At 58.2% G+C, this 27,970-nt stretch overlaps 2 protein-coding genes across 6 annotated transcripts in view; both read left to right on the plus strand.

Moving 5' to 3' along the window:
- The window catches only part of EXOC6B (exocyst complex component 6B), a 765,919-nt gene extending 737,949 nt beyond the window's left edge, over positions 1 to 27,970 (plus strand). Inside the window, exon 22 of the transcript XR_009739314.1 lies at positions 26,170 to 27,970. The gene's annotated coding sequence lies outside the window, so the exon portion shown is untranslated. The remainder of the gene's footprint in view (positions 1 to 26,169) is intronic.
- On the plus strand, positions 2,644 to 27,970 carry LOC133256837 (cytochrome P450 26B1). Of its 5 annotated transcripts, none has more exons than XM_061431940.1 (8): positions 2,644 to 5,027; positions 7,742 to 7,820; positions 8,678 to 9,300; positions 12,755 to 12,979; positions 21,863 to 22,138; positions 22,408 to 22,563; positions 23,919 to 24,203; positions 24,558 to 27,970. In XM_061431940.1, exons 3-8 carry the CDS (start codon positions 9,097 to 9,099, stop codon positions 24,948 to 24,950), a joined length of 1,539 nt encoding a protein of 512 aa, XP_061287924.1. In that variant the 5' UTR covers positions 2,644 to 5,027; positions 7,742 to 7,820; positions 8,678 to 9,096; the 3' UTR covers positions 24,951 to 27,970. The 5 variants fall into 5 exon arrangements, with proteins under 5 accessions (XP_061287924.1, XP_061287927.1, XP_061287926.1 ...); XM_061431943.1 differs by lacking the exon at positions 2,644 to 5,027 and adding an exon at positions 5,052 to 7,290; XM_061431942.1 differs by lacking the exon at positions 2,644 to 5,027 and having other exon boundaries at positions 7,598 to 7,820.

Here is a 27,970-nt window from a genome sequence, read left to right on the forward strand (position 1 = left end):
GCTTCCAGCTCAGTAGGTAATTCTGACATGCACCCAGCTACCCCGCCTGAAATCCTAGACACCCACCTTCCTCCCTACCTAATCAGTTGCCAAATATGTCAATTTTTTAATTGGACACTCCTAAAATATGTCCGGATTCCCTGGTGGCTCAGACGGTAAAGAGTCTGCCTGCCATGCAGGAGACCTGGGTTCCATCCCTGGATTGGGAAGATCCCCTGGAGGAGGGCATGGCAACCCACTCCAGTATTCTTTCCTGGAGAATCCCAGGGACAGAGGAATCCACTTTTCTCCATCCTCACTGCAGCCAGCTTCGTTTAGTCCTTAGTATGCTGGCTAAGAGCCCTGGCTAATGCAGATTCCCTGGGCTTGAATTCTAGAGGAGATTAAATCTAACCCCCAAAGTGCAGCAGGATTCATTTGGGTAAGTTGTCAAAACACTTGGTGCCTCAGATTCTTCGTCTATGAAGTGGGACTATAGTACCTACCTCCTGGGGTTGATGTGAGGATTAAATGAAATAATATATGTGAAGTGCTTTGAGGCGCATAGGACCCAGTGGTGGCCTTCGCTGCGGTGTTATTGCTTCACTACTGCTACTACTGTTATTGCTCCTGGGTTACCACCAGCCTTCTAACAGGACTCCCGCCTCAACCCTCATTCCCTTCTAATCCAGTGACCACATTGGAGACATATCCGAGGCTCAGATGACCAGCGCTCACGGGAATGAGCGGTGGAGCAGGCTCAGCGCCCAGGTCTCATGGATTCCAGAGCCAGTATTCCGAGTTACAGGCCACTCTGCCTATTTGCTGCAAGTATGATGAGTGAATGGATTTGGAAAAGCAGGGCAGGGAGGAAGGAAAGAAACCAGTGGAGGGAAAACTAAAAGAGAGAGAGGAGCTCCAGGTTTCCCACACAGAAGGGATTTCAGGAGGCAATCTAGTTGTGGGATGGGAGACCAGGGGCTTGGTACTGAAGCTTGGACTGAAGAGGAAGCCTAGAGTTCTGGTGGGCATGCTGATGGACAGACTGTGTAGGAGGGGCCCAAGTCCTCCCACGAACTTTCTGGTGCCTCAGGGTGGTCAGGAAGGGGAAATCCTGGTGGGAGCACAGGTACAGGCTAGAACAGCCCTGGACTTCAGGACGGCTGGCCCCAGGGCGTCTTGCTGGGAGCGCCTCCTCTCACCAGCGTCTGGGGAAGAATCTGAGGAGAGCCGTGGCATCTGGGACCACTTCAGCTCGGAGCTGGGGTGGACAGTGGGGTACAGGTGTGAGAAGAAAGGGGGGTGGACTTCAGGTGGGCGGCCATACAGCCCCCCTGCTCTGTGTCTCCTCCAGCTCCTCCTCCAGAGAGAGCCCACAGGAGCCACAGCCTCACGCAAGAGGAAGGGATTTGGACTCAGGGTTGGGGAGCTCTGCCAGCTAGCTTCTCGGGTGAGCTCTGCTCGCTGAGCTTTCTGAGCAAGGCTGCCAGTCAGCTGGCCGGCTGGCCTGCTGGGAGGCTTCTGGGCCCGAGCCAGCTAGGAATGGGAAGGCTGGTAGGAGTCAAATTGTTCTGGGCACTTTCTCTGGATGAGGGGATATTCTTCCTGGCTCCTTCGGCTGTGTCTGAGGCTGGCGACTGGGTTGCTGCTCTCTCCCTTCCAGCCCCAAAGAATGGAGACCTTTGGGAAAGCAGTCCAGTGACCCCATGTACTTTGCTTCAGGCCCCAAACTGCCTTGACAGTTCATCCAGCTCCATCTAGCAATCCTCTGAGTTCAGGTGCAGGGCAGAACTTTGGCAAGAAAAAGCCCACCCAATCCTTGTCCCAGCCAGGCCCAGGGAGAGAAGCTGGCTGCACAGGCCCGGATGGGGGAGGGCAGAGGGCACTGTACCTCCGTGAGCGACTCCTCTGAGCAGGCTTCCCAGCCCTCCCCTGGCATGGGGGGCTGGGAAGGGCAGCCCTGGAGGGAGGAAGCTGTGCTCCAGCTTGCCTGGCTCAGCCCGTGTGAAAATGAACAGTGTTCCTTTTAAAAATCAACCATCTTGCAATTTCTAGGATCCCTGGGATTTTTGCAGCTGAGGTGGTGGGTGGGGGGAACAGTTTTTAACACCAGCAGCATGAAGGCAAAATCACTTAGAGCCACCCGACCACATCCCCGCCTTTGACATCGCTGTTTTACCCTCCACAAAAGCCTTGGGTTCTCTGTCGTGCCTTTCTTTTTTCCTCCTGGATCTCCAATTGTCAAGCCTTCAAGAAAATGCACTTCAGTCCTTTGTCACTGAGTGTAATTTGATAAACTGAGCAGAAACACACTGCTCTCCCCATCCTTTCAAAAACTGTTACTGCCAGAGAAAGAGGATGAGGGAAAGAGATCTGAGGTCTTTGAATGGAAGTTTAAGCACGAGCGCACGCGTGCGCGGACAGACACACACAGACACACTCACACACACACACACACACACACGACTCTCATGCACATACCAGGACATGGAGTTGCCTGGGATGGGAGGAGGTTGAATCCCAGATTCTTGTGCATGCGGCCTGGCCCTGGGGTCCTGGGGCGCATGCCCTTCCAGCTCCTAGCGACTCCCCTGGTTGCAACCGCCCAGTGGGCGGTGCCAGGGCAGGTTTCAGGCTATAAAGGGCTCTTGGCTCCCAGGGCCTGAGGGAACGCCATCGCTGCAGCACTGTCCCTGCCAGCCACAGCCAGCTTGGGGCACTCCGGCCGGTGTCCCATCGCCACCGGGCAGGCTACTCTTTTCCAGGCAGTGCCGACTTGGACACTGCCAGCTGCATTCCTCATCCCTACCTCGCTCCTTCCATCGGCAAGTCCCTTTTTTGGTTGCTTTGGTTTGGGTTGGGTATGGGGTAGGAGGAAGGGGACTGGCTGTGGGGGCTTTGACAGAGGAAGATGGGGATATTTCCATTTCTCTGAAAAAATTCCTTCTGAGGCAAGTGTCCGAAGCTGCGATTTCTGAGATGAGGTATGGGGTGAGGCTTGTTCCACATTCAGGCAAAGGAGGAAGCAGCAAAGTTCGCTCCTAAGGGCTGCCTGCCTGCTTCCCAGCGCTGCAAGGGGGTGGGTGAGGGGTTCCCTCCCCCAGCCATGGGTCTCAGAGCAGCTGGCAGCGAGGTGCCAGGCTGTGTCTGCATCTGGCCCCTGCCAGGTAGAGACACTTGGGGGGTTATCGATAAAATAAAACAAAAACAAAAGAGTCTAAAGAGCTAATGATGAGAGGGTACTGGGGGTAATGTGGGAGCAAGTCACACTGAGGGACAAGGAAGAAGAGGAAACCTTTAGGAAATAAATAATTAGAATCCAGAATCTAGCTCTGCTTCGGAAGCACCACAGGCAGCAGGATGGTGGCTCCAAAGAGGTGGGGGGCCTGGCTGGGACTCTGGCAGGTAGTGGTTTTGAAGGGGCCCATAAATGTTCTAAACAGTTCAGAGCCTAACTTGGGGGGTGGAGGGGTGGGGAGTGAAGGGGAGCTTAGCCCCTGGGGGCTCTAGGAAGGCAGCATCCACGGCACTCTGGCGATTTCCAAATCGAGCTGGGTTATGTCTGCAGCCCCACCCGGCCCGGCCAGCAAGGGACACAGCCCCTCGCAGAATCACCAGCACAGCCTGGGACTGCCCTCTACGCTGTCCTTGAAGACTGGGCGCCCGAGAGGCATGGCCGGCCTAGCGATGCCCGATCCAGAGGGAGGACGTGGAGAGGAGAAGGGTTAGCTGTCCTTGGGATGAATGTCCGGGGCCACAGCTGGGGCCCAGGGCCAAAGGGGTGCTGCTAATGTGCTGGGGTGGCACCTTCTGCTCCAGTTCTAGAAAGCAATGGAAGAGCATGACTGAGTAGGGCCTGGCGGCCCAAGGCAACCTCTCTTCTTCACCCCTCAGAAACAGAATGTCACTTCCCCTCGGGACTCGAGGTTTTTCAGGCAAGGAGGCCTGCTTCTGCCATGCATCTACAGAGAGGCCTCAGAATGGAATGGGGACCAGCCTGAAGCCCTGGGGAGGATGAGGAGGAGAAAAGAGCTGACTTCCAAGGGTGCCTTGGTGCCAGCAAGGCAGGAGAGGGCAGCTTTATTTCTCAGGATAGACTACCGTGGACCCAACGGGAGGCCAGCAAAGCCCTGCAGCCTCTCTTTGACCTCTGAACAGTAGCCCTGCTTCCTACCCACAGCCTCCTGGTCTCCACTATGGACACTGGCCACCTTTTATCATGGGCTTTTTTTTTTTTTTTGCCTCTTTCCATTTGGCTCCAGTTGGAGGAAGCAGAGGTAGTTTTAGGGGAAAGAAATTACTGCAATAAATCAGCATCAATTTTAAAAATTCAGGGCCAAAACTATGCAAAATTAGGTGTAAAACTAACAACTCCCTCCGTTGTCAGCTTTAATGGTCAGAAGCATGGATGTTAAACAAAGGGGCAGCTGCTATGTGGGACAGGATCTCCGTCTCAGGGGCTGTGTGCTTGACGCGGGGAGAGGGGCAAGGAGAATACAATGGAGATGGGGAGGGCCTCTCTGGGGCTAAGCTTTGTCTTCAGTACAAAAAGTTATATGTAAATCTAATATCTAAAAATAGTGTTTTCTCACAGGGCTGAGTGGAGATGAAATAAATAGTAGCTGTGGAAGAGATGTTGGCCCTACAGGGCTGCACACATGGAAAGGATTTGGAAAGTGCAATGTCGTTATTTCTTTGGGCACAGAAAGGCTGGGATACTCCTGGGGAGCCCTGTGCCTCTGTGAGGAGCTGACTTGCCCCATAGATGGGTGTTTCCTGAGCCTGGGAGGCGGGCGCAGAGCCTGTGCCTTGCCCGACTGACTACATAGTCCAAGAGTGTCTGATGTCTGCCCTCTGTGTTCTTTCAGCCCCTGTGCCAAGCATTGCAAAGTTCATCCAGGCAAAGCTCCACTTGAACTGGCATGATTGATCCCCCAGTCTGTTCTGATTTCAAGGTGCCCAGAAGGCCACAGAGACGTGGGAGGCAAGCTGTGAACCCAGGCTTCAGAGCACTTCAGGCAATAGTTGAAACCCCATGGAAAAGGGTTGTAAGTGGGGTGGGGTGGGAGGGAAATATTCTATCCTACAGCCGGGTCTCACTCCCAGAGCCTCCGGGCTGAGCTGCGTCCCATTGTTGGGGAGTCCACAATGGTCCAGCCACACTCCTCTCGCCAAATGCAGGGTCGGATGATGCTTGAGAGGATTGGGGTTCAGTCTGGGGTCAGGGACAGGGTCCTGACCTATGACTCCATGACCAGGATAAAGGGTCAAGCTGGGATTAAGCTTGGGGATCTGTTTTAGGTCAGGGTTTTGGGTCAGACTGAGGTCTGGATCAGGGCTTGTTCTAGGGCCAGGGTCAGAGGAACATGTGAAGCGGATGAAGGCATGTCCTCAGTTGGAATCTGTTGAAGATGATTGCCGACCTTTCTCTGTCCTAGTCCCACTCTTTCTGAGGCTGCCCCACGGCCCCAGGATTCCTACTCTCCCTAGCACCTCTGGCAACATAGATAATTACAATACCATGGCTTTTCTTTTCTTTCTTTTCTCTTAAGTACTCTGTGATTTGAATAGAGAGATGGTTCCAATTAGGACATCCAGGGACTATTGCTATGTAGCCATGCTGTCCCTATGGGCATTCCCCAGGACCCCACTTGGTGGCTGGACAATAAAGACTCAGAATGACTCCCCCGGGGCCCCTCCCAACTCCCACCAGAACAGGAGGAGAGGATGGAAGTGCTCCAAAGCCAACGGTGAAGCAGGAGAGGGGTAGGGGAAGACAGTAGGTTCCTGGAGACTTCTGAGGCTGTGATCTCTGCAGAGCAGACACCTCCTATGGTCTCTTGAGGTTGGAGGCAGGTGTTGTGTGAATTTGTTGACAATGATCTCTAAGGGTATGTGTCTGTGCCTCTCTGTATGTGCACTATTTGCCTATGCATCTGTTTGCGTCTCTATAAGGCCATGTTTCCCTCCTTTCAGAGGTTGATGTTTCTGGAGATGGGTTCCAGGGTGACTGCCCATTCTGCCGCCTTCTGGGAGTGCTGTGTCTAGGGGTCAGGCTAGATCCTTAGGGCTCTTCAAAACAGCAGGGCCTCAATAATCCACCCCCCTCCAGTCCTCACCCGAATCCCCTCCCCGCATGGGGAACACTGTGGTTTCGGTCTCACAGCTCCTGTGTTCCCAGTCCAGAGTTGTCCTCCCTGTTGTGAAGATGTGCCCCGGCTCTCTACTTCTGGGGTCGCAACGGTCCCAACGAGGACTCCGTGTGTCTGGGTCCAAAGCTGCTTGACGTGGCAATCTGAGGGCACCGAGGCAGGAGTGGAGCCACTTAGGAGCCTACAAGCAGGCCCTTTAGAGCCAACCTTCCCCTGCGAATGGAGTCAGGAAAGGGGGAGCCGGAATCGCTTCCCCCTGGATCTGTAGTGCTACGACTGTCCACCAGGTGGGGTTCCAGGGCAGAGAGAGAATTGAGATGACCCAGCGCTAGAAGCAAGAGACCGAGCTTTTAAACCTCCGCCCGCCACATCAACCTCGGAAGCGCTCGCACAGGGAGGAACAGCACAGATGCTCGCCCCTTAGACACTCACATACATTCTCTTCCGGTGAACTCTAAAAGAGAACCCGTATTCGGTGCAGGGGACGTGTTAAAAGGGGAGTCGAGTTTCACTTACACACACATCATCCTAACCGAAGGTTAGGTCTTCTGCTCTGGGAATGCCAGAGTGAACGACGGAGAAAGGGGGCCGGGGGAACAGGACGCGCGGGAGAGGGCGAGCCAGGCGCGGGCTAGACCGTGTCGGGGTTGGCACGCACAGCTCCATGTATCACAGACAGCAGGAGGAGAGACCAGATGACAGACGGATGCACGATGCACAGACACACATTCAGCACCAGAGAGAACACACAAACGCGCAGACACGCCACGCAGCTCCACAGACGTCGGGCCGACCCGGGACACACGCGCGCGCACAGACGCGGCCCCGGGCCACACGCACACCTCGCACAGGCGCGCGCGTTGGGCCCTCAGCGGCCGGCTGGGAGAAGGTGGCCGCTCTCACCTGGCATGTTTATTTATTAATATTAATTTATCAATGAATGTTTGTATCCTACTCCTCCCGCCGCCGGGTGCCGGGGCCGCCGCATTGGTCCTCTTCGCGGGACATTCACCAGCATCGGGGTTCCTCTGACGCTGCGGGGCGAGGAGAGGGCGGAGGGGACTACAAAATGAGAGAGTCTCGAGGTGTCCGAGGGGAAGGCTGCAGCGTCAGCTGCCCGGGACGCGGACGGGGAGAGGGGTACATCGGGTCCTGTAGGGTAAGAGACGTATAGAAGCGGGGGGAAGGGACCTTGGCCTCCAAGGTCTGAGGATGTCGGGATCCAAGATGGGGACTCCCCGCTAGAAGGAATTGGGAGTGACAGTTGAGAGGACTGAGGGGTTCCGGGAGACGGGAGCCGGCGGGGTCCCGCGGGATAGGAGCTGGAGATCCTAAGCACAGGTTCAGGGGCTTTTGGCGCCCCTCAGTCGAGAAGCGGTCCGCCCGAGACCTCAGCTGCTGGGGCGACAGCCCACGCGGGACTGCCTGGGGGGCGAGAAGGGGGCCGGGGGCCCGGGAGGGGGGAAAGAGGGAGGGAAATAGCCTAGCAGCCAAGCGGGCACCATGCGAGCGCTCACCGTGTGTGTGTGTGTGTGTGTGTGTGTGTGTGTGTGTGCGCGCGCGCGCGTGTGTGTGTGTCTGTGTGTGTGTCTCATCTCGTCCGTCTGTAGGTGCCGGGCTCAGCGAGACGCCGGCGAGAAGGAAGAGGAGGCAAGAGGTGAACTGAGTTTGATCCTGCGGCGGCTACAAGTGGGTCCGCGGCGGGCGGCGGGCTGCGGGCGGCCGGGGCGGGGCAGGAGGCCGGCGGGCGCTCACACGCTCCGGCCGCCGGCCTCTCACCACGCCTCCGGCTTCGAGAGCGCGGCGGGGGGGTGGTAGGGAGGGTTGGGGGGTGGGGGTGGGAGGGGGGGGCCCTGGCGGAGCGCCCACGGCGCAGCCTCCCGCCTCTATATAAACACACGCATCGCCTGGCTCTCAGAGGCACAAATTCACATTGAGGGAAGCTTTTAAAACCATCAGCCCTGAAATCCTGCCTCCGGCTTTTCCCCCTCTTTCATTCCTTTTGCCTTCCTTTCTTTTTCCCCCCTTTCTTTCCCCAGCAGCAACTCCAGAGCCGAGAGACCGCGTCCCGGGACGGACTGCCTTTTCTTAATTGATACAATAGCCCAGCTCGGGTTTTCACCTCCTCCCCCAACCCCACCCCGCCTCACCCCTCCCGCCCGCCGCCGCCGCCGCCGCCCCAGCGCCCGCCCGGGGCTCTGTCGCCGGCTGCGTCCCGTCCGGGCCGCGGGCCGCCGGCTCCGCACCCGCGTCCGCCTCGCCGCCTCGCCTGCCGCGCCCTCCTCGGGGGTGCAGCGGCGGCTCCGGGGCTCCGGCGCGCCGCCCCGGGCAGCCCAGAGGCGCTGAGCTCGGCCTCTCCACTCGCCTCAGCCGGGGAGCCTTCCCCCTTGCACCCAAAGTTTCTGGGTTCGTTGGAATTTGGGGATTCAGGATTTTTTCCTTTTTTTTTTTTAAACCTAGGAATTTGAGGGGAAAACTTTTGACAAATCCATCGCACTTTCTCTCCGCTAGTTCTCTGTCCCCCTTCTTCTTTTTTTCCCAAACAGGGGAAGGGGCTTACGAGAGAGACTCCCGCTGGACAAAGTTTTCCCCAAGTTTTCCGAGTGTGATGGTTGCGGGGAGAGCCAACCCACCAGCTTGATTCACGACTTCGTCTCGCCACCCCTCGAGCAACCCCTAAGCCCGCTATAAGGGAACAAACAAACAAACAAACAAACAAAGTTACACTCCGAGTCGCCTCGTGTCTCCTCTCTCTCTTCTTTTAGGCGATTTCCCGCCCCCCTCTGCTCTCCCCTCACAACCTCCACTTCCCTTCCCTCGGCCCCTTGCTCCTTCTCTGTTTCGGCTGGAGGTGCCAGGACCCCCGGCCGAAGCCTCCCCTCCCCCGCCGCTCGCGTCCCTTCTCGTCTGGCCCTCCCCTCCCCCGCCGAGGCCCGCACAGCCAATCCCCCGAGCGGCCGCCAACATGCTCTTTGAAGGCTTGGAGCTGGTGTCGGCGCTGGCCACCCTCGCCGCGTGCCTGGTGTCGGTGACGCTGCTGCTGGCCGTGTCGCAGCAGCTGTGGCAGCTGCGCTGGGCTGCCACCCGCGACAAGAGCTGCAAGCTGCCCATCCCTAAGGGCTCCATGGGCTTCCCGCTCATCGGAGAGACCGGCCACTGGCTGCTACAGGTAAGGGCGCACTCACTCCGTTGCTCTCCAGGTTCCACTAACGGCGAGCACCGGGCGGATGGAGCCGAGGGCCGGCCAGGGGGCGCCGGGAGCCTGAAGGCACCAGTCCCCGCCCCGCCCCTTCCCTCCTCTCCGCTTGAGCCGCCCGGGCTTCCCCGGCCCGCCTGTGGCGTGGTTCTGAGCCCGCTGGCGCCGGGTGCGCAGGTTCAAGGGGGTGGTAAGAGAGGTCCCTGGATCCCAAGACCGACTTTTTCCAGCCGCGAGCGACTCAGCAGGGGTGCGTCTAGCGTCCCGGGGGCTTCCCGAGCCGCGCGAGTCGGAGGGGGCGTCCCGTCTTAGCCGCTTTCGCCTTTCCTTAGCGTTCCCGTCCCAGTCGCTGTCGACTTCCCTGTCTTTGTCGGTGTACCTGGGACCCGAAAACGGAGTCAGGCAAAGAAAGAGTGGGCCAGTGGCAGCCGGGATTGCCGCTTTAAGACCCGGGCTCTGTTCCCGCCGCGTCCCGTACTGGCCAAGCCAGGTACTACTGCCCTGGTCCACGGTTCGAGAAAGTGTGTGTGTTTTGTGGTGGGGGAAGAAGGAGGTAACCCAAGGAAAATGAGAAGCCTGAGACCCGAGGTTTCTCGACTTTCGGAGAAAAGGGTCTATTTACTTACTGGGTGGGGACAGTTTAGCAGGGGAGAGGAACTTGGGAGAGGTGTGTGAGATCCATAGAGAGCGTTTGTGTTTGTTGTTAGACGCCGCACAACCACACTGACGGCGATAATGGGGGTGGGCCTGTCGGGGACCAGACCCAGGTAGGTAATGGGGAAATTAATCTGGAATTAACCTCCTCAAGAGCTAGACAACCGCTTTTGCAATGTGTTAAACAGCAGGTTTTTCTTTGGGATGGGGGTCCTCTGGGTTAACCGCGGGAGGTGTGTTGCGTGCGCGTGTGCACGCGGGTTTGTCTGGCAGATGCTGATGAGAATTAGAAGGATGGCTGTACTGAAACAGACAGTCCAGGCCCAGGAAAGCTGAGGCGGGAGGTGAAGGCAGAGACCTGTGGGTTTAGAAGTGCGAAAGCTTGGCTTGAAATTAACAGACGCGTGCAATCCGCGCGTGCACACACAGACACCCAGCGCAGCCCCGCCCCGCCCGGAGCCAATTGACAGCAGAGCTGGGGCGGGAGGGGTACGCGAGCTTCCTCTCCCCAGTGGTCTTCCCAAGTCCCGAATCAAACTCATCTCTTTGGGGTTCGTGCAGCAAGGTGGGGTTCATATCAACCAGTGAGACCTACATACCCCGCCCCCACCGCTGTGAAGAAATCCCCAGAGCCTCTCCTGTGCCAACACACTTAAAGGGTTAACTGCAGCGGTGGTCTAGGCTTTTGGCCGAGAATTTAGGAAATAAAATAATTCACAGGGGCGTCGGCCCCTGCCTTGTTATAGCCAATCTGCCGAATTCGCGGTCTGGCCCCCCCTTTCTTTACCCCCCCTCCCCCGGCCACCAACGTCCCCCTGGCCTTTTCTCCGAATCCCACAAGGGCCTCTGGGGCTCCGCGTCCAACTCGCATGTAAGATGGGGAGGGGGAAGCAGGCCTACGCCTCCCCATCCGTCCGCCCCCGGGGGCCCCTTGACCCTCCCGGCTGGCGGGTAATGAGAGATGCGTGTAGAGGAGCAGTGAAGGGGTTAATGGGAACCCTCTGAATCCCAGCTTTATTTTTTCGGAGTCATTTATCAGATTTTACTGGGGGACCTCCAAGGGCTCTCCGTTTCCACCGTGCGCCATCTAAACAGAGCCCAGGGCTAAAAATACAACATTTTTGTATAAATTGGACTCGCGGCCCGAGCGGCCGCCCCTATGAAAGTCCTCTTTGTGAAGACCGTGGAAACGGCGGACAAATAACCCTTTATTAATACCACAAAAAACGCACTTTAATTATAGTTAGGCAGATCAGAGGCGGGGGGGTGGTGCGGCGGGAGAAAGGCGGCGGCGACCTCGGAAAATTCACAACCCAACTTTTGTGTCGAAAGAAAAGAAAAACAGAGGAAACGCAGGAGAGGAGCGAAGGAGAGTCAGACGGAGTGAGAGAGACCGGTACCTCGGGCAGGGTGAAGGAGCCCCGCTCCTCAACCCCCTTTGGTCGCACCTCCACCCTCGCCTTGATTTCTCTTAAAGGGGTAGACGCCGCCTAGAAGTGCCGCAGAGTGGCGGGAGTTCTCCCCCACCCGCCAACCTGGAGGCGCGGGCGCTCCGGGCTCGCTCCCTGTCGCGCGCCCGGGCCGGAGGCACATGTGGAAAAGTGATTAGGGCTCCGGGTTCTGCAGAGTCACTTTTCGGCGGGGCTGGGGTGTGTACACATCTAACTGGCGAATACTTTTCCGCCGAAGAAAGGAAAGTGAGGAGGGGGACCAACCGGGGAAAAGAGGAAGCCGAGGGTCCCTTCGGGGGATGCATGACCCCGCAGGTCTGGAGCCCGCATCTGCACGTCTGCTGGCGGGCGGGCGGGACAGCCTGACAGGTGGCGCCCCTCCCCCTTCACCGGGTTGTAGCCGCGGCTGGAGAAGGGTTAATGCGGGGTTGGGTGGCGAGCAACGACGTCAAAGGTGAGCGGGACGCCCCTGCCCCCGCCCCTCGGAGGTCCCCTCGGTTTCCGGTACCCTCGCGGGGCCAGCACCGCCAGCTCCTCCGAGCGCCCGGCTCGGGCCGGGGCCTGGCTCTGCTCGGCTCGCGCCGCCGCCGGGGATCCGGTTACCTGTGACGGCCGCCCAGCCCCGCCCCGCCCCGCCCCGCGGGAAGCGCCTTCCTCTGCGCTCCAGTTCCAAACTCCAAGGCGGCGACGAAAGTCCTGCTCAGTTATTTCGGGGCAAATTGCATTCGAAAATCGCGGCTCCGGGCCCGTGACTCTACCCTGCGGAGCTCTCAGAGGGCCGCCGGGTCCCTTCGAGGCCCACACCCGCGAACGGAGGAAACCCCAACCCCCATCTGTAGTGATTGCCTCGGGGCACCGACCGCTCGCCGCTATAAATAATCTTTGGCCTGCGGCCACCCCGCGGGGTCTCGCCAGCCCGTGGCCGCGAGCCTGGAAATATTTATTCCGAGAGTCTCCCGAGCGCGAGGCGAGGGAGGGGGGAGGCGGAGGCTCTAGTTTAGGGTCTCGCGGTCCGGTCCGTGATACCTTTTCCCTCCCGCAAGTCATTACTAAAAAGCCTCCCGCGGGGTGCCCTGGGCCTCTCGCCCCCTTGCATTATTTATTATCCTCTAGGCCCCACTTCCCAGTTCTCGTGCATGCTATGAAAAATAAAACCTACGTGCGTGCGTGCGTATGTGTGTGAGTGGGATAGGGGAGGGCAGGGAACTGGTGCCCGAGGTGGGGGTCCTCCGCCCCTCCCCCGCGGGCCCTCGAGGCTGGGCCTCCTGGACGTCCCATCTAGCGCTGTGGGCCCTGAGAAAGTTCTTGCGTGGCCCCTGTAGGGTTCTGGCTTCCAGTCGTCGCGGAGGGAGAAGTATGGCAACGTGTTCAAGACGCACTTGCTCGGGCGGCCGCTAATCCGTGTGACGGGCGCAGAGAATGTACGCAAGATCCTCATGGGCGAGCACCACCTCGTGAGCACCGAGTGGCCACGTAGCACACGCATGCTGCTGGGCCCGAACACGGTGTCCAACTCCATCGGCGATATCCACCGGAACAAGCGCAAGGTAAGAGCTCCGCAACCGTGCTCTGATCCTCTTCTCGCGTGCACCCCCTCGGAGTAAGGAGTTCTTGGGGCCCCGGTGACGTCCCCACCAGAATCCGCACCCGTATTCGCACACCATGCGGGAGAATCCCGAAGCTCCCTGCCTATACAGCTGCGACCCCAGATCCAGGGCCTGCACAGGCCTCCTCCGGGTCTGCCCTTTTGCTGGCCCACCGCACCGTGCGCGCTACCAGGCCCAAAGGGAGGGTCATTGGGAGTTGGTTTGGACAACTTGAACATGCGGCGATAGGGGCGTCCAAAGCCTGTCCTCGCCGTGCTCCACAAACCTGGACAAAAAGAGAGGGCGGACGGTGGCCAGCGCTCCTCCTTATCGCCCCTTGGAATCCCGAGGACTAGAAACGGCTCATTCTAAAATCACACGTAGCCTCCCCTGCTGCAGGTTGCTTTAAGGGCACCGCAAGCAGGCGCAGGCGGCTGGGGGCACCTTGTGACAGAGGTTGCTGGGCCTTGCCTGGGAGGGGCGAGGTGAAATTTGGGCCACCGCGCTCGGATCTGGCCGAGGGGGAAGTACGAGGGGTGGGATAACAGCCGAGGAGGCGGCGGGGGATCAAAGCGCACCTACCCCCCTCCCATAAAGAGGAAGAGAAAGTGGGTGTTTATCCTGTGGATTTCCCGAGCGCCTGGAAGAGGCGAGGAGGAGGCGAGCCAGCGCGCACGGAGCAAGCCTCCCCCGCCCCCTCCCAGGGCTGCGCCGCCGCCGCGGCTCCGAGCGCGGGCGGCACGTGCTGTTTGAACTGCAGTAACCCGAAAGCTGAGCCGCCGGCGGGCGGGGCGCCGGCCCGCCGGCTTAAAGCGGCCGCGACAGGGGAAGGCGGCGCTGCACGACCTCCCCTCCCTTCATTTTTTCCACTGGGTCAGGGGACTCACCAGGTTTGAAACCTAGAGGAAAGGGAGAAGCAGCGTGTGATTTCTGGGAAGAGTGGCAGAGCCCGGGAGACAGGAGACGGCCACGGTGGGCAGTCCCCTCCGCCGGAAGTCTGTGTGTGAACGGAGGAATTCATCCCATAGAATTCGATGTCTTCCGAACGGCCCGCGAAGAGTAGTTCTTCGTAACAGACAAAAGGAGGAAAAATCAGAGGGGACTGGTCTGCACATACCCACCCCCACCCCGCCCCTGAAAAGCACGCATTTCAGGGGCTGGGAAAGGGGCTTCTGAAGTAGTCTCTCCAGCTGCTTCACTGGAGCCGGAAGCAGCTAACAGAGCCCGGGGGCAGATGGGGAGAGTTCTCGGGAGTGGCGGGGAGGGGGCTGCCAAACACTTCTTTTTTTCTTTTGGTGTTACTCCACCAAAAGTTTATTTTAAAGAGTTAGGAGAGAGCCCGAGACTCAGAAACCCAGCTCCAAAGAATGTGGCTTAGAAAGCCATTTTTGTCCTCCGCCCACAGAAGAGGACCCTGAGGCTTAGAGAGGTTGAGGGACTTGAAACAGGTCAGTTCAGTTCAGTTCAGTTCAGTCGCTCAGTCATGTCCGACTCTTTGCGACCCCATGGACTGCATGCAGCAGTCCAGGCTTCCCTGTCCATCACCAACTCCCAGAGGTCGGGAAACAGGTCGGGAAAGAGGAAAAGACAGGGCAGGGCTTGCAACACTGGCATCTCTGGGAAGAGCCTTTCTAAGCCATCGAGGAGAGCCTACTCAGCCCTGCCCACCCGGGGCTTCCAGAAGCTGAGGGTGGAGATGGAGGTGGGGGTGGGGGCGGTGCTGGGAGGAAGAAAGCTTGGTCAGGACCTGAGTGTGAGACCCTGGGGATGTGGAAGGTTTGCGGGGAGGCTCTTGCCTTGCAATTGCATTCACCCTCTGCTTGACTTGGCTGTAGGCCTTCAGGTGGGGCAGGGCCCTCTTGGAAAGCCCCCGAGGGTTTGGCTTTCTGTGGTCCGTTTGGAAGGAGGGCCGGGAGGGTGGGGGAGGGGGAACACAAAGAATGCTGCTGGAGGAATACTCAGGGAAGGAAGCCTGAGGGACAGGGTTAGGTGGTGGGACCTGAGAGGCCAGAAAGCTGGATCACAGAGGAGGCATGGATAGTGTCCCTCTGCCTGGCACCCTTGCCCTCTAGCTCCTTGGGGGTCGGGAGCAGCCAAAGACCAGCTCATCCTGACTGAGACTTGGGGACCCTCTCTGTGTACAGGTGGTGGTCTTGTTATGTGGCATGTGTGTGTCTTATGTTAAAAAGACAGATGAAAAAGTCCTTCTCCCCCAGATCATTAATTGGTGTTCTGTCAGCTTAAGTTTACTGAGTTAAATAGCAGGGCTTGGGCTAGAAACAAACACAGAAGGTAGGTATACAAACATAAAGGCAAGGTCCTTGCCCTTGAAAAGTGGAATCTAGCTGGAGGGATGAGAAGAGAATACTCAGGAGCACACATATGGGTCCTGGAGAGAATGGCCTGTTTGCTGGACCCAGTGCCTGGTAGACCCAATTTGGCCAGGGTTGGGGCTGCCCTGTGGCACTCCTGCTGCCTTATCCAGCCCGCACTGCAAGCAGGGACCCTGCCGAGGGTAGCATGTACTCGCAGGCAGTGCGGCCCAGGTGTAGTGAGGCCCTGCTGGTGGGGAACTAGGAGCGTCACAATTTCCACTGGGGCAGGTACCCCACCCCATCTCTGGGAGGTCTGACCAGATGTGCTGGGAAGGGGTTCCTCACAGTCATCGCTGAAGTCCAGGTGTTTGTCCAGGCTGCCCTGGTGGTCTAGGGCCCAGAAGGGTAGGGCTGCCAGGGAGAACACTTCGCCCAGTCTAACAGAATCCTCTCAGGACTCCAGGCCAATGTCGTCACAGCCACCACCTCAGATTCCGTCCCCATCCTCTGTTACGCCTCCCCTCCCTGGGGCCTGGGGAGTCTCTGATTTTGAGGGGAGGGACCACATCTGTCTATGTGTGCAGAGAGGCTGGGTTGCCCTGGAAGAGTGCGTGGAGAGAAGTAGAGAAGATCAGGGGAGGGTTACCAGAGACACAGAGGAGGGGGACAGGGGATTGTTGTGCGTCATCCTGGAAACATCCAGTGCCGAAGCCCACACACAGGATCAGACATTTCCTCTTTTTCTTTGGAGCTGGGGCCTGGCTGCTTTACACCGAAGAGCCAGCATCTTCAGGGCATCTCAGGCAGTGGCCCTGAGATTCTGCCGGAGAACTTGGAGTTCTCTGCATCATAGTGCATCTCAGGGATGAACTTAGCTTTGGAACTCTAGACTGGAGAGACCCTAGGAGTGATCTTCTTGCCCCTCCTACTCTGACCCCTGGCTCAGGGACTTCTGTGGCCATGACTGAGATAGGCGAACAGCTTCTCAGGTTTTGGGGGTAGGAATTAAGAAACTCTGCCCGCCCACCTAGGGCTCCTCACAGACTTAGCCTTTCGGCCCCCTGGGTGGGGATGGAGCTCAAGCTCAGGCTCATTGCACTTCTCTCAGAAATCCTGTGTATGCTGGGATTTGTGTCAGGATAGAGAGACCAGGAGGTGCTTCAGCAGGAGGCAGAGCCAAGAGGGCCACGGTTGCAGGATCCTGAGGGAGGCCAGCTGAGACCGGCTCCAGGTGTTCTTTGAACCAGTGCACAGCCTCTGACTCCAAAGTCATGTCCATCAGGGTTGGCTCAGGGCAGAAGCTCCTACCTGGGTTGAATGGGAAAGCAGTGAATGGCCAGGCAGCCCTGCTCCTGGGAGCTGCCCCGCCTCCCCCACCTCCGGCATAGGCTCAGAGCCTTTGTTTGGCCAGCGGAGGTCCTTCACCAAAAGTTACTGTAGCATCAGGGGCTTCTGAGGGGGCGGTTGACAGGAGCGGATGTCTCTGAAGGTCAGCGGGGGAGGGTGCCCACGGCTGGCTGCCAGGGCGCCTGGGAGTGGTCTCCTCCCTCTGTGTACCCTTGTGTCGGGCAGAGGCAAGTGGTGTGGGGGCTGTCCTCTCCCTTCCCTCTCCCTCCTGCATCCTCCTCCCAGGGAGGGATGGATCCAAGACTGTGATGCTGAGGTATGTGCTCACTCTCCCAGCCTTGGGAGGCAGTTGTGGCCTTGGCCGGCAGCAGGGAGGCTTGGCCGGGGTCTGCTCCGGCCCTGAGCCCTCTATGCCGGTTGCTGTATCTGTTCCAGGTGCCCCAGGCTGAAGGGCAGAGGTTGGGGGTGTGCCCCAGGGGCTGACAAGGTTTGAGAGTAAACCAGAGTAGCCAAAAACAGCTGGCCTTACCCTTAGAATAAACTTGGGCCCTTGAGGAGTGTCCCCTTCAGGCTCATAGATACATTGGAGTCCCCAGGACTGGTAGAGGCTGGCTCAGTGGGTTTGGAGTGGTGGGAGGCTGGGTATTCAGGGACCCTGGTGAGTGTGGCCAGTCATGCCTGGGACTGTGACCTTGGGAGGCTCTTCCTGCTTTGGGCCTCAGCTTTCCAAGGGGGTTTGTCTCTGGCTGGAGGAGAGATAGAAGGGTCTGAGAAGACCTTCTCAGAGTCTATGGCCCAGCAGGGATGTACCAAGTGCTGCCCTCCCTTCACGCACTGGGTGCTTTTGTTGTGTGTGGAAGAGTTAGGGGAGACGGTCAGAGCTGGACTCAAACCGGGGACAGAAACTGTTCCCACAGGTGCTGAGGACCCAGAAGGGCATGCACAGGCTGGGCAGGGCGGGGGAGGTGGGTGTCTGGCCAGCACCTCCCCATCAGAGGGTCTGAGTGGGGCCTGACTCAGGAGGCAGCCAAGGTGAAGTGGAGGTCCAGTGGAAATGCCAGGCAGCCAAGGGGTGACGTCCTCTCCTGTCCTCCCCCTTCCTTGAGTATAAAGTACACACCTTGGCGTCACCCCTGTGCTGTGCGGACAGCTGCCTCGGCGGCTACCCGCCCTCTGTTATTCTTTCCACTCCGCAGGCTGCGGCTCCGGTGGCTTGGCGGGGTGGCCTGCCCGGGCCCCCACCCTCCCGGGCAGCCGCTTCCATTCCTCCCAGTCTGAGTCACTGGCCCGGGGAGTGGGTTCCCTCTCCGGCTCTTCCAGCTTCTGAGGCTGCCCATCTTTCTCTGCATCCATCCAGTTGTGAAGGGGCAGTTATCTGGCTGAGTGGGTCAGCAGAGGGCTCTGGGGGCCTGGGGATCTACTCCCCTACCAGGGTGAGATGTGGGGAGGGGGGCCTCGGGGTGTGAGGGAGACATTTGCAGAAACAATCACAGGGAATTTGAGCCTTGACAAGCCCCCTGGTGGTTACCCCAGCCCCCACTGTGGAATCCACTTTTATTCCAGGGAGAGGAAGAACCAGGGATGAGGGGTCTTGAGCCAACTGCATTGCTGGGAAAGCCAGTAGAGGTAGGGGGAGGGTTTCCAAGCATGTCATCCTTCAAGGCCGGAGCCCATCCTGCTCTGGCGTCTGTGCCTGAAGTTCCCAGGTCTCCCGCGCCCTGCCCTCCCAGCACCAACCCCATGGGGCGTTCCCTACCTGCTGCTCTCTCTGCCGGGCTCTTTGGAGCCGGGCTGGTTCCCAGTGACCTTTGTCCAGCATTCTTGGCTCACTTGTGGGAATTCCCAGGGAAGCCCCAGAGGGAAACAAAGCAGTCCTGGCTCCCGCTGCGACTGCGGTCAGGCCATGGGCTCTGGGGCCACGGGACACCCTTCCCCTCCTCACCCAGAGCTGCTCCGCCGGCGCCTTCCCCAGTGCCCGAGTGCTGACCCTGCCCGCCCCCATGAGCCCCGGCCTTCCTCTGCCCTGGCCAGCACCTCCGCCTCCTCCTGGGCTTTGTGGTGGGCGGTGGTTTCTGGGCTGCCCCAGCTTTGGGAAGCGCCCGCGTTGTTAACCCTGGGCACGGTCCCAGGGATGAGGCCCTGGAGTTTCCCGGCGCCTGGGAGGCCCCGATGCCTGTGGAACGGCTGAGCAGGAGGCAAGAGCGTGGTCTTCATGACCACGGAGCAAAGCCCCTTGAGCTTGGAGTGCCCGCAACCTGCCTTTGCTTAGCTTCTCGTTTGGGTAGTTTTTCCCCCTCAGGGGCCCTCTAAGGAGAATCATGGGACTGCCAGGAGGAAAGGGATCCCAGAGCATCCAGTTAGACTCCTGGATGGGTCAAGATAAGGGCCCTGGTTGGGGCTGCCGTTCTTTCAGAAGCCCCACCTCAACGAGCCTGCAGATTCAGGCATCCTGGGGTCATTTCAGCTTCTGGCCTTGCTCAGGGCCCCTTCCCACTTGGACGTCAGGTGTGGACCCCCTGCTCTGGAATCGTTCTGCTCAGTCCCAGGTCCCCTTGGGTCCCTCCTGTTGTCCCTGGCTCCCAAGGCTTGAGTAGGAGCAATTCAGCCAGCCATCGCTAGAGGGCGCAGGGAATGTAACCTTTGGGACAGGGCAGGGCTTGTCCCTGGGTCCTGCCTGGCCACTCCTTGGGGTGCAGTGGGGTCCCTCAGAGCTCCCTGTTTCATAGCCCTGGAGTGACTCCTCCTGAGCCACTGTAGCCCATACAGAGTGTGTGAGTAGGGGCCCAGCAGGCAATTATACCATGTGATTATACCAGATTCTGGGCTTTGAAGGGATAGTGTCTACTTAGGGACACGTGGATATTGGTGTTTATGTGATTTGTACATTGAAAGGAACCTCAGAGGTCACCTGGTTCAGCCTCACCAGTTTACAGATGAGGAAACTGTGAGGCCGGGAGGTGATTTGGGCATGATCCTACAGTGAGCTGGTGAATGATCTGGGATTAAAACTCAGGTTTCCGGGTGCCAGGCCTGCCTTTTTCTACCACCCACTGCATGGACAGAGGAGCCTGTCAGGCCACAGTCCACGGGATCGCAAGAGTCGGACATGATTTAGCGACTAAACCACCACCACCACTGCATCTTAGGAGCCTCGATGGCTTTGACTTTGGCTGATCCTTGTCAGTGTGGACCTCTGCTTGCTTCCCCCTCCCCCTCCACATGCCCACTTTTGTGGCCAGGTCTTCTGTGTGCTGGGGGCCCTGACCAGCCACTGCTCCGTTTTCTTCAAGGTAGTGCCCTTGACTCTGCTCTGGACCGGCTGGCTCTGGCCAGGCATGATGCCCCCACTGTCCCTGCCTGCCCTACCTCCAGCCTCCCCACAGAGGCCTGGCAGCCACAGAATTATCATCCTGTGTCCCTCATGAGCCTGCTCGGCTCCCATGGACCACTTTCTGTGGGCTGTTTGCTATTTTATAAGGGCCCCTAGTCAGCTGGTGCTGGGTTCTGGGGCAGTGCCCTGCTCCTACCCATAAAACTCTTGGACCAGGAGTGGAACCTGGAATCCTAAGAACACCAGGGTTGGAGGCGGGGGGGTGCTGAGGCAGAGAGCACGCTGGAGGGAGGTGGCCCTGGAAATGCCCCGGGCCCCCACAGCTGAGCAAGGTGTGAGTGACCTGGCCAGGCCTGGGCTGCCCCTGCCACCTCCCCTCATCCTGCTACATTTCAGCTGTCCCTTAGTAGCAGGAGCAGCCCCAAACAGTGCTGGTTTTTCTGCCCCTCACCGGCCTCCCTCCCCCCTCCCTCCCTCTGCCCACCGGGAATTTCGGAATGAAAGTGCTATTGTGAGCGTCTGGCTGGGCCACTGAAGGGCCAGCCCTGTTATTTCTGCAAACCAGCCCTCCCATTAGCCATGCAGGGCCGGGGCCAGGAAAATGTTACCTTTTCCTTCTTGAGCTGACTGCAGGGGAAATTCTCACATTTACAGTTTGTGCGGTGGTTGTGTTTGGGGGCAGGAGGGGAGGGCGGGCGCGTGTGTGTGGTTTGCGTGGGGCTGATTGGGGGTGGCTAGAGGGATATTTGTCTCCTTCCTCTGCTCTGCCCCTCCCCTCTCTGCCTTTCCTGATGACCTTTCCCTTGGCATTGGTGGGGGCACCCCTTCTTTCTGTTTCCAGGGATTGGGGCTAGAGGTTGTTGGTTGCCAGTGAGACCCACAGGCCACCAGTAAATAAACTCACATCTCACCCTCTCCTCTACACCTTGGGCAGCAACGTGAAACTGTGCACAGGGGCATCTGGGTGAGGAGGGGCAGGGGGGCTAAGGACTTCTTTGCTCAGGAATTGCGAGGACAGAAAGCAAGGGAAGTGGAAGCAGAGACTCACTGGCTACTTAAAATGAACTGGGAAGATGCAGGGAATTAAAAGACCTTCTGTTTGGCTTTCTGATCTTTTGAGGTGAAAAGCCTGACCTCCATTCCCATGCCTCCAGACCCGGTCACAGTGAAGACTTCTGGATGGCACAGTAACAGACTCCCTAGGATCTCCACCCAATAGGTGTTTCGCAGGGAGTGAGCGCAGCCTTGGGTCTCAGGAAGTTCTGCTTGCAGTCTAGCCTTAGACTCTCTTGTTCTCCCATCAGTGGAATAAAAGAGCCACCTCCTGCTTTCCACCTCTTCCTCGTCCAGTCCACTCACCTGTGTTCTCTTCCTGCTGGGCACATCTGTGCCGTGGCCGAGGCACTCAGGAATGGCCCCTGCGGCGGAGGGGCAGCCTCCCTCCAGCCCTGCCCAGCCCCCTCTTTTTTGCCGCTCGTGCTGGTATGGCCACATGGCCTTGCAGACCTGTTGGCAGCTGGACTGCCGGGTCTCCGGGCTTTGCCATTGTTTGGAGCACATGCTTTTCTGGGGCTTCAGTAAGAAAGGACAGCTCAGGTCACCCTGTGAGTGATGTTGAATGTCCCAACTCTGTGAACTGTTTTAATTCCGTCCTTCCCCTGCCTTCCCTTCAAGACATGAGCAGTGGGAGGGGGGCTCAGAGCGGAGGAGCCAGCAGAGGGACTGTGACTGGAGACAGGAAGGCCTGAGGCTAGTCAGGGCAAGGACCTGGAGTTTCCCTAATCGAGGTCATGGGGACTGCGCTTCGGCTGGGCAGGGCTGAGTCCGTCTGACCAGTTCACTCCTCTGCAGGTCTTCTCTAAGATCTTCAGCCACGAGGCCCTAGAGAGCTACCTGCCCAAGATCCAGCTGGTGATCCAGGACACGCTGCGTGCCTGGAGTAGCCACCCTGAGGCCATCAACGTGTACCAGGAGGCTCAGAAGCTCACCTTCCGTATGGCCATCCGAGTGCTGCTGGGCTTCAGCATCCCCGAGGAGGACCTGGGACACCTCTTCGAGGTCTACCAGCAGTTTGTGGAGAACGTCTTCTCTCTGCCCGTCGACTTGCCCTTTAGTGGCTACCGGCGGGTGAGCACCCAGGGCCTGGGAAGAGAAGAGATGGGCATCCGTGAGCTCCCCTCGGGGAGGGGCAACTGACCGCTAAGCTGGTCACTGGTCACATTGGCAGAGAGGGGTTTCAGTGGGAGGGCACAGTGGACCCTTCACCTGGGCTCTCTGCTGCTTAGATGGGAAATTCTCAGAGGATTCCCTACCACACCTTGCCAGACCTTGGGAGGAGGCCCTTGGTGACCCTGCCCTTCCCCTTGGGTAACCCGATGGCCTCCTCCCTGCCTCAGGGCATTCAGGCAAGACAGACCCTACAGAAGGGCCTGGAAAAGGCAATCCGGGAGAAGCTGCAATGCACGCAGGGCAAGGACTACTCGGATGCTCTGGACATCCTCATCGAGAGCAGCAAGGAGCACGGGAAGGAGATGACCATGCAGGAGCTGAAGGTGGGGCCCCCTGACCCCCGGCCCAGGCAGCGCAAGTGCCGGAACTCTACCCTGGGACTGCATGTGCACCCATAGGGGTGGGGCCGTCCCTTCCGTCCCCATGACTGGCTGTGCACAGAGTCCTGATGATGAACTGGTCCCCACAGCAGCTGGGCCCCAGGCTCTCCCTCTCACCACAATTCCCTCTACCATTTTGGTAAAGATGCTGGAAATTGGATCCTAGAAATCCCGAACAGATGTGGTGTCAGGGGCATTGTCAATCCCCTCATCTGCTCCTCACCCACAACCCTCCCCGACCAGTATTCACTATTGCAGTGCCTTTCATGGTCGCAGTAGCCTTAGGAGCTCACCTAGGGAAATGAGGCCCAGCAGAAGCCACGTGCTGGAGGGCGGCCTCAGCCCTTGGGGAGGAGCAACCTTTTCAAGTTGGAGTCACAGCCTGCCTAGCACTGGCCAAATCCAGCTGGGCTGCCAGCCCCGGGACTGTCCTCTCTGGGCTCCAAGAAAGGCTTCCTGCCTACCCTTTCTTGAGGCGGATGTTCATCCTCACTTAGACTCTGCTGCCCACATGCTTCCCAGGTGCCCGTGGACACTGAACTGCCGACTGCTCCATCCCTGTCCCTGCTTCCCCTTTTTTTGGTTGTTTATAAATCTCTGATGAGCCAGAAAGGAGCTCAAAAGACTTCCCCATTTCATAAGAAGTTTTGTGACTTGTAGATAGTGCCATGGCAAGTAAGGGACATACTCGTTCACTCCGGTCTCTGGGCGCAGCGTCCGCATTTGTAAAATGCAGGGCTTGGAATGAGACGGTTTGGGGAGACCTTTTCATGGGGCACCATTGCTCCCCAGAGGGCCCTGGAGGGGCTCTAAGTCCTCAAGGGGCCACCTCGCCTCAGCCTTCTCACTGCAGGTCCCATCCCAGGTCCTCCTGCCTCCTTAGCCCCTCAGCTCTCCTGACCACCTGCCACCTCCCTCCGTCTCCTGAGGAGGGAGGAAGAGCTGGGGCTGCCAGTGTGGAGGCCCAGCTGGAGACCCTGCAGCACACTCTACTGGCCCAAACAGTGCCTGCTCCCTGGGATTTGCTCATTTGCACTGATGAGGGCCGATGGCCAGCCCTGGAATCCAGCAGTCAGTGGGAAGCAGCTGTGCCCCAGGGGACTTTTAAGCTAGTGCCTCTGCCCAGCCAGGGGACTGGACCTATGTCCGCCGTGGCTGACACGCCCCAGCAATGTGAGGCTCAGAGGAAGCACCAGGGCTCAGATAGATGGCCCCAGGGTCGGGGGGATATGGGTGAAGAGGGGCTGCCGCCAGGCTAAACCCAGGTTGCAAGCAGCTCCTCCTCCCCGCTGCTGCAGGATGGGACCCTGGAGCTCATCTTTGCTGCCTACGCCACCACTGCCAGCGCCAGCACCTCGCTTATCATGCAGCTGCTGAAGCACCCAGCCGTGCTGGAGAAGCTGCGGGAGGAGCTGCGGGCCAAGGGCCTCCTGCACAGTGGCGGCTGCCCCTGCGAGGGCACGCTGCGCCTCGACACGCTCAGTGGGCTGCACTATCTGGACTGCGTCATCAAGGAGGTCATGCGCCTGTTCACTCCGGTCTCCGGCGGGTACCGCACCGTACTGCAGACCTTCGAGCTCGACGTGAGACTCCCATGGGCTGTGGGGCGGGCCGACGGGAAAGACCAGTTCCCCGTGGGGTACCTCAGTCTCAGTCTCGTGGGGAGATGATGCTGACTTTCAGGGACCTTTCAGGCTGGTGGGAGGGTCTTTGCCCCAAATACTGGGTCAGATGCAGCCCCCCTGGGTGTCCTGTGAAGCTGCCTGAGACATCTATAAATAGGTGGACTGACATGCCCAAAGGAGAGCCTGGCCAGGCCCCTGGGACCACAGTGGGAACATCTGGGTGGAGACTGGCAGGCAGAAGGTCCTGGGTCCTCTGAAACCCCCTTTGGTTCTCACCACCCCCTCCCATCCCTTCCCCTACCTTGCCTCCAGGGTTTTCAGATCCCCAAAGGCTGGAGCGTCATGTACAGCATCCGGGACACACACGACACGGCGCCCGTGTTCAAGGATGTGAACGTCTTCGACCCCGACCGCTTCGGCCAGGCGCGGAGTGAGGACAAGGACGGCCGCTTCCATTACCTCCCTTTCGGCGGCGGTGTCCGGACCTGCCTAGGCAAGCACCTGGCCAAGCTGTTCCTGAAGGTGCTGGCAGTGGAGCTGGCCAGCACCAGCCGCTTCGAGCTGGCCACCCGGACCTTCCCCCGCATCACCTTAGTCCCCGTCCTGCACCCCGTGGACGGCCTCAGCGTCAAGTTCTTCGGCCTGGACTCTAACCAGAACAAGATCCTGCCAGAGACCGAGGCCATGCTGAGCGCCACGGTCTAAGGCTCCAGGCCTCGGGGTGGGAGCGCTGGAAGGGTATAAACCTGTGTGCGGGTGGGGCTGGAGCCCGGGGAAGGGGGAGGCCCCCAGGCCTTGCCCTCCCCTGTTCCCCTACCTGCAAACCTGCCCCAAGTCAAAAGGGGGCCAGCCTCCGGGGTGGGGCCCTCCCCCGACCCCTGCCTCTCTCCAGTCTCTCTGGTTCCCAACAGCTTATTCCCCCGGGAAAGGGCCCGGCCCCCCGGGGCCCCGCATGCCCGTCACAGTGTTAACCGTCGGCTGTGCTGCAGCCTTTGCTTGTGATGTTCTGACCTGGTCTCTCCCCTCCCTTTTCTTTTGGACTCTTAGTTTGAGGTCAGGTGATTGCCATGGGGAGGGAGAAAAAGAGGTTCCCCCTGTGGCCCTCTCTTCAGCACCCGCCCCCGCTGCCCCGGCTCAGACAGGCGAGTGCCCCTCCCGGCGTGGCCACCCGTGCCCGCGGGGAACAGCACTGTGGGTAATAGAATGCCAGTCACCCTTGGCAGAGCGGGGATGGGTTGTCACCAGCCTGGAGGCCCACCCCTTGCCATCTGGGACGTTTGAAATTACCTGTTGCTGCTACTTTTTCTCTCTTCTGACCTTGGGGCAGAGGAGCCCCAGGCCCTGTCCTCCCAGCATCCTCCCTGGTGGCCCTGGGCACGCGCACTGACACCCCCACCTTTCCACCAGGCGGCTCAGAGCCCACCCTGCTCCCTGTACACCCACGCCCAAGGCCCTCTGCCCATGGGCTGACCCCCGTACCCCACCCCCCATATTTATTCACTGATATAACCGACTCTTGGTGTTACTGGGACTGGAACAAGCATTCTGCCATCCCCTGGCTTCCATCCCAGCTGTCCCAGGCAGGACTTCTGCAAGTGGCCAACCCCCAGCCCCTGCCCCCACTGGCCAAGGGTCGAGCAGCCCCCCAGGCACCAGACCTCGGAGCCTCACCCCCGAGGTGAGATCCAGTGGGTCTGCTTTTGTCCCCAGGGGAGATGGGGAGATGGCGCACTGCCTCCCCGCCTGCTCTGGCGGAAACCTCTAGCACAGGGGCCCTGGGGGCTGCTGCCGGCTCCCACGTGGTCACTGCCCACCGCGGTGCCCCCACTCTGGCTGGTGAGTACGGAGAAGGATACGGGTTCTTCTGACGGGGAGCCAGGGCCTCCGTCATCCCTCCCTTGACCCTTCCCTTTGGCCTTGGAAGGCGTCCCTGAAGTCCCTTCCCGCCTCTATGCCACTGTCTGCTTAGCCCAGCTCAGGGGTGTGGGGACCAGACGGAAGCCCGGGGAGGTGAGAGCAGAAGGCAGCCCTCCCTCGGCCGTGGTGGCTTGAGGTGGCTGTGGGGAGCGCTGCAGCGAGAGCCGAGGAGGAGGGTACGTGCGACTTGTCAAGTGATTTGGTGGAAAATGAGCGGTCAGGGGATGGGGGAGGAATAGCTCCTGCCACTGGCATTTTGAGTGTTGGCAATTAGGGATGCCTCCTGGGATGGTTTTGGGCCTCTGGTGAGTCTCTCAGTGATTTTGTCTGTTTCCAAACTTTTCTTTGATTTTCATGTTTCTCTGTTGGCTTTTGATGTTATAAAAGCAATGAATCCTCTTTAGGAGAAAATAAAAAACACACAGAAGAATAATGCGGGGCACCAGTGCCCCCGCTTGGCTCTCCGCAGCAGTGACTCAGTGGCTTCCCAGAGGCGTTCAGTGGGCAGGTGGCAGACCTCCACTCCTGCCCCCGCTCACACCTACCTTGTGCTGGGCTTTACGGGAATGGTTTGTGCCCACGGACTGGTCTGTGACACCCATTCTCAAGTATTTCATTCGGTTCCTACCTTTCCATCATTTAAAAAGCCAGTGCAGCACAGACATTATTGACAAAACTTGACATTAAAAAAATAGTAATATTATCAATTTCCCCCCACCCCATTCTGAAAAACAGGCAAAAAATACCCCACAAAAAAACGTGTTAAGGACTCATCAAAGCTTGCGAAACAGCTGCATGGTGCACCAAAATTTATCCCCTACACAAAGCCCAGTCTCTGGAAGGTCCTTGCTCCTCTATGTTGACCCATCTTATCCCAAACCAATTGTTTTTTGACTGCTTTTTGATTGCAGTAAGTGCAGATTCACCAGGAAGCCCGCCAGGCCTGGCCCTGGCAAGGAGCAGAGAGCTGGAGGGCTGTGGGAAGCTTCAGTGGCCTTCACTTTCGGCCACCAGCCTGGGAGGGGCAGAGAAGGCAAGACAGAGGATCCCTGTGAGGGAGGGAAGAAGGATTACTTACCCCACTGGGTCTCAAAGGGGTTAAGAATAGAACTGAAGAAAGCTCTTGACTGGCTGACAGGAGGGTTTCCATGTCGAGGCTCATCCATCTCTCCTCTTTACATCCATCCGTGTCTGTGTGCTTGTCGTAGGTCTTAGAGCGGTAGCATTAGATGGGTGACGTGTTCTCACTTACCATTCCTACTATTGTAACTTGACATTAAAGAGACAGAACCCCACAGAGCTCTTCACGCCATGGGCTTGCGGATTGAAGCACTTTCAATGTTGGGCGCTGGCATCTGTGTTCTGGGCCTCATCTTGACTCTGCCCAGATCGCTCTAATTTTATACACAAAACTTGTTTTTTCATAAATGTTATAATTTTGTGTCTGTCTTTATAAACTATTATAAGTACTATTTTTGTTATAATTCAAAATAGATATTTAGTATAAAGTTTTTGCTGTTAAATATTTGTTATTTAGTAAAATATGAAGTGTTTCCTCTATTGTAAACATGGTTCAAAATATTAATATGTTTTTATCACAGTTGTTTTAATATTGAAAAAAAGCACTTGTGTGTTTTGTTTTGATATGAACCTGGTGCCGTGTGAGTGTTTTTGCCGTCGTGTGGTTTCACACTGTATATAATATTCCATGTTGCATATTAAAAAAATGTTGTGCATTTTGTGATTTTGGAAATACTCAATGTGGCTCTTTTATAGGCTTCCATAATAAACCGTGAAGACTCACCCTC

This window comes from Bos javanicus, chromosome 11, assembly GCF_032452875.1.
Source record: "Bos javanicus breed banteng chromosome 11, ARS-OSU_banteng_1.0, whole genome shotgun sequence".
NCBI classification, from domain to species: domain Eukaryota; kingdom Metazoa; phylum Chordata; class Mammalia; order Artiodactyla; family Bovidae; genus Bos; species Bos javanicus.

Excerpts from the sequence above, each read along its gene's own strand:
- LOC133256837 (XM_061431940.1), top strand. The coding sequence starts at position 9,097 with ATGCTCTTTGAAGGCTTGGAGCTGGTGTCGGCGCTGGCCACCCTCGCC. Across the intron at positions 22,139-22,407 it reads CCTTTAGTGGCTACCGGCGG|GGCATTCAGGCAAGACAGAC; the intron begins GTGAGCACCCAG and ends TCCCTGCCTCAG. Across the intron at positions 22,564-23,918 it reads TGACCATGCAGGAGCTGAAG|GATGGGACCCTGGAGCTCAT; the intron begins GTGGGGCCCCCT and ends CCGCTGCTGCAG.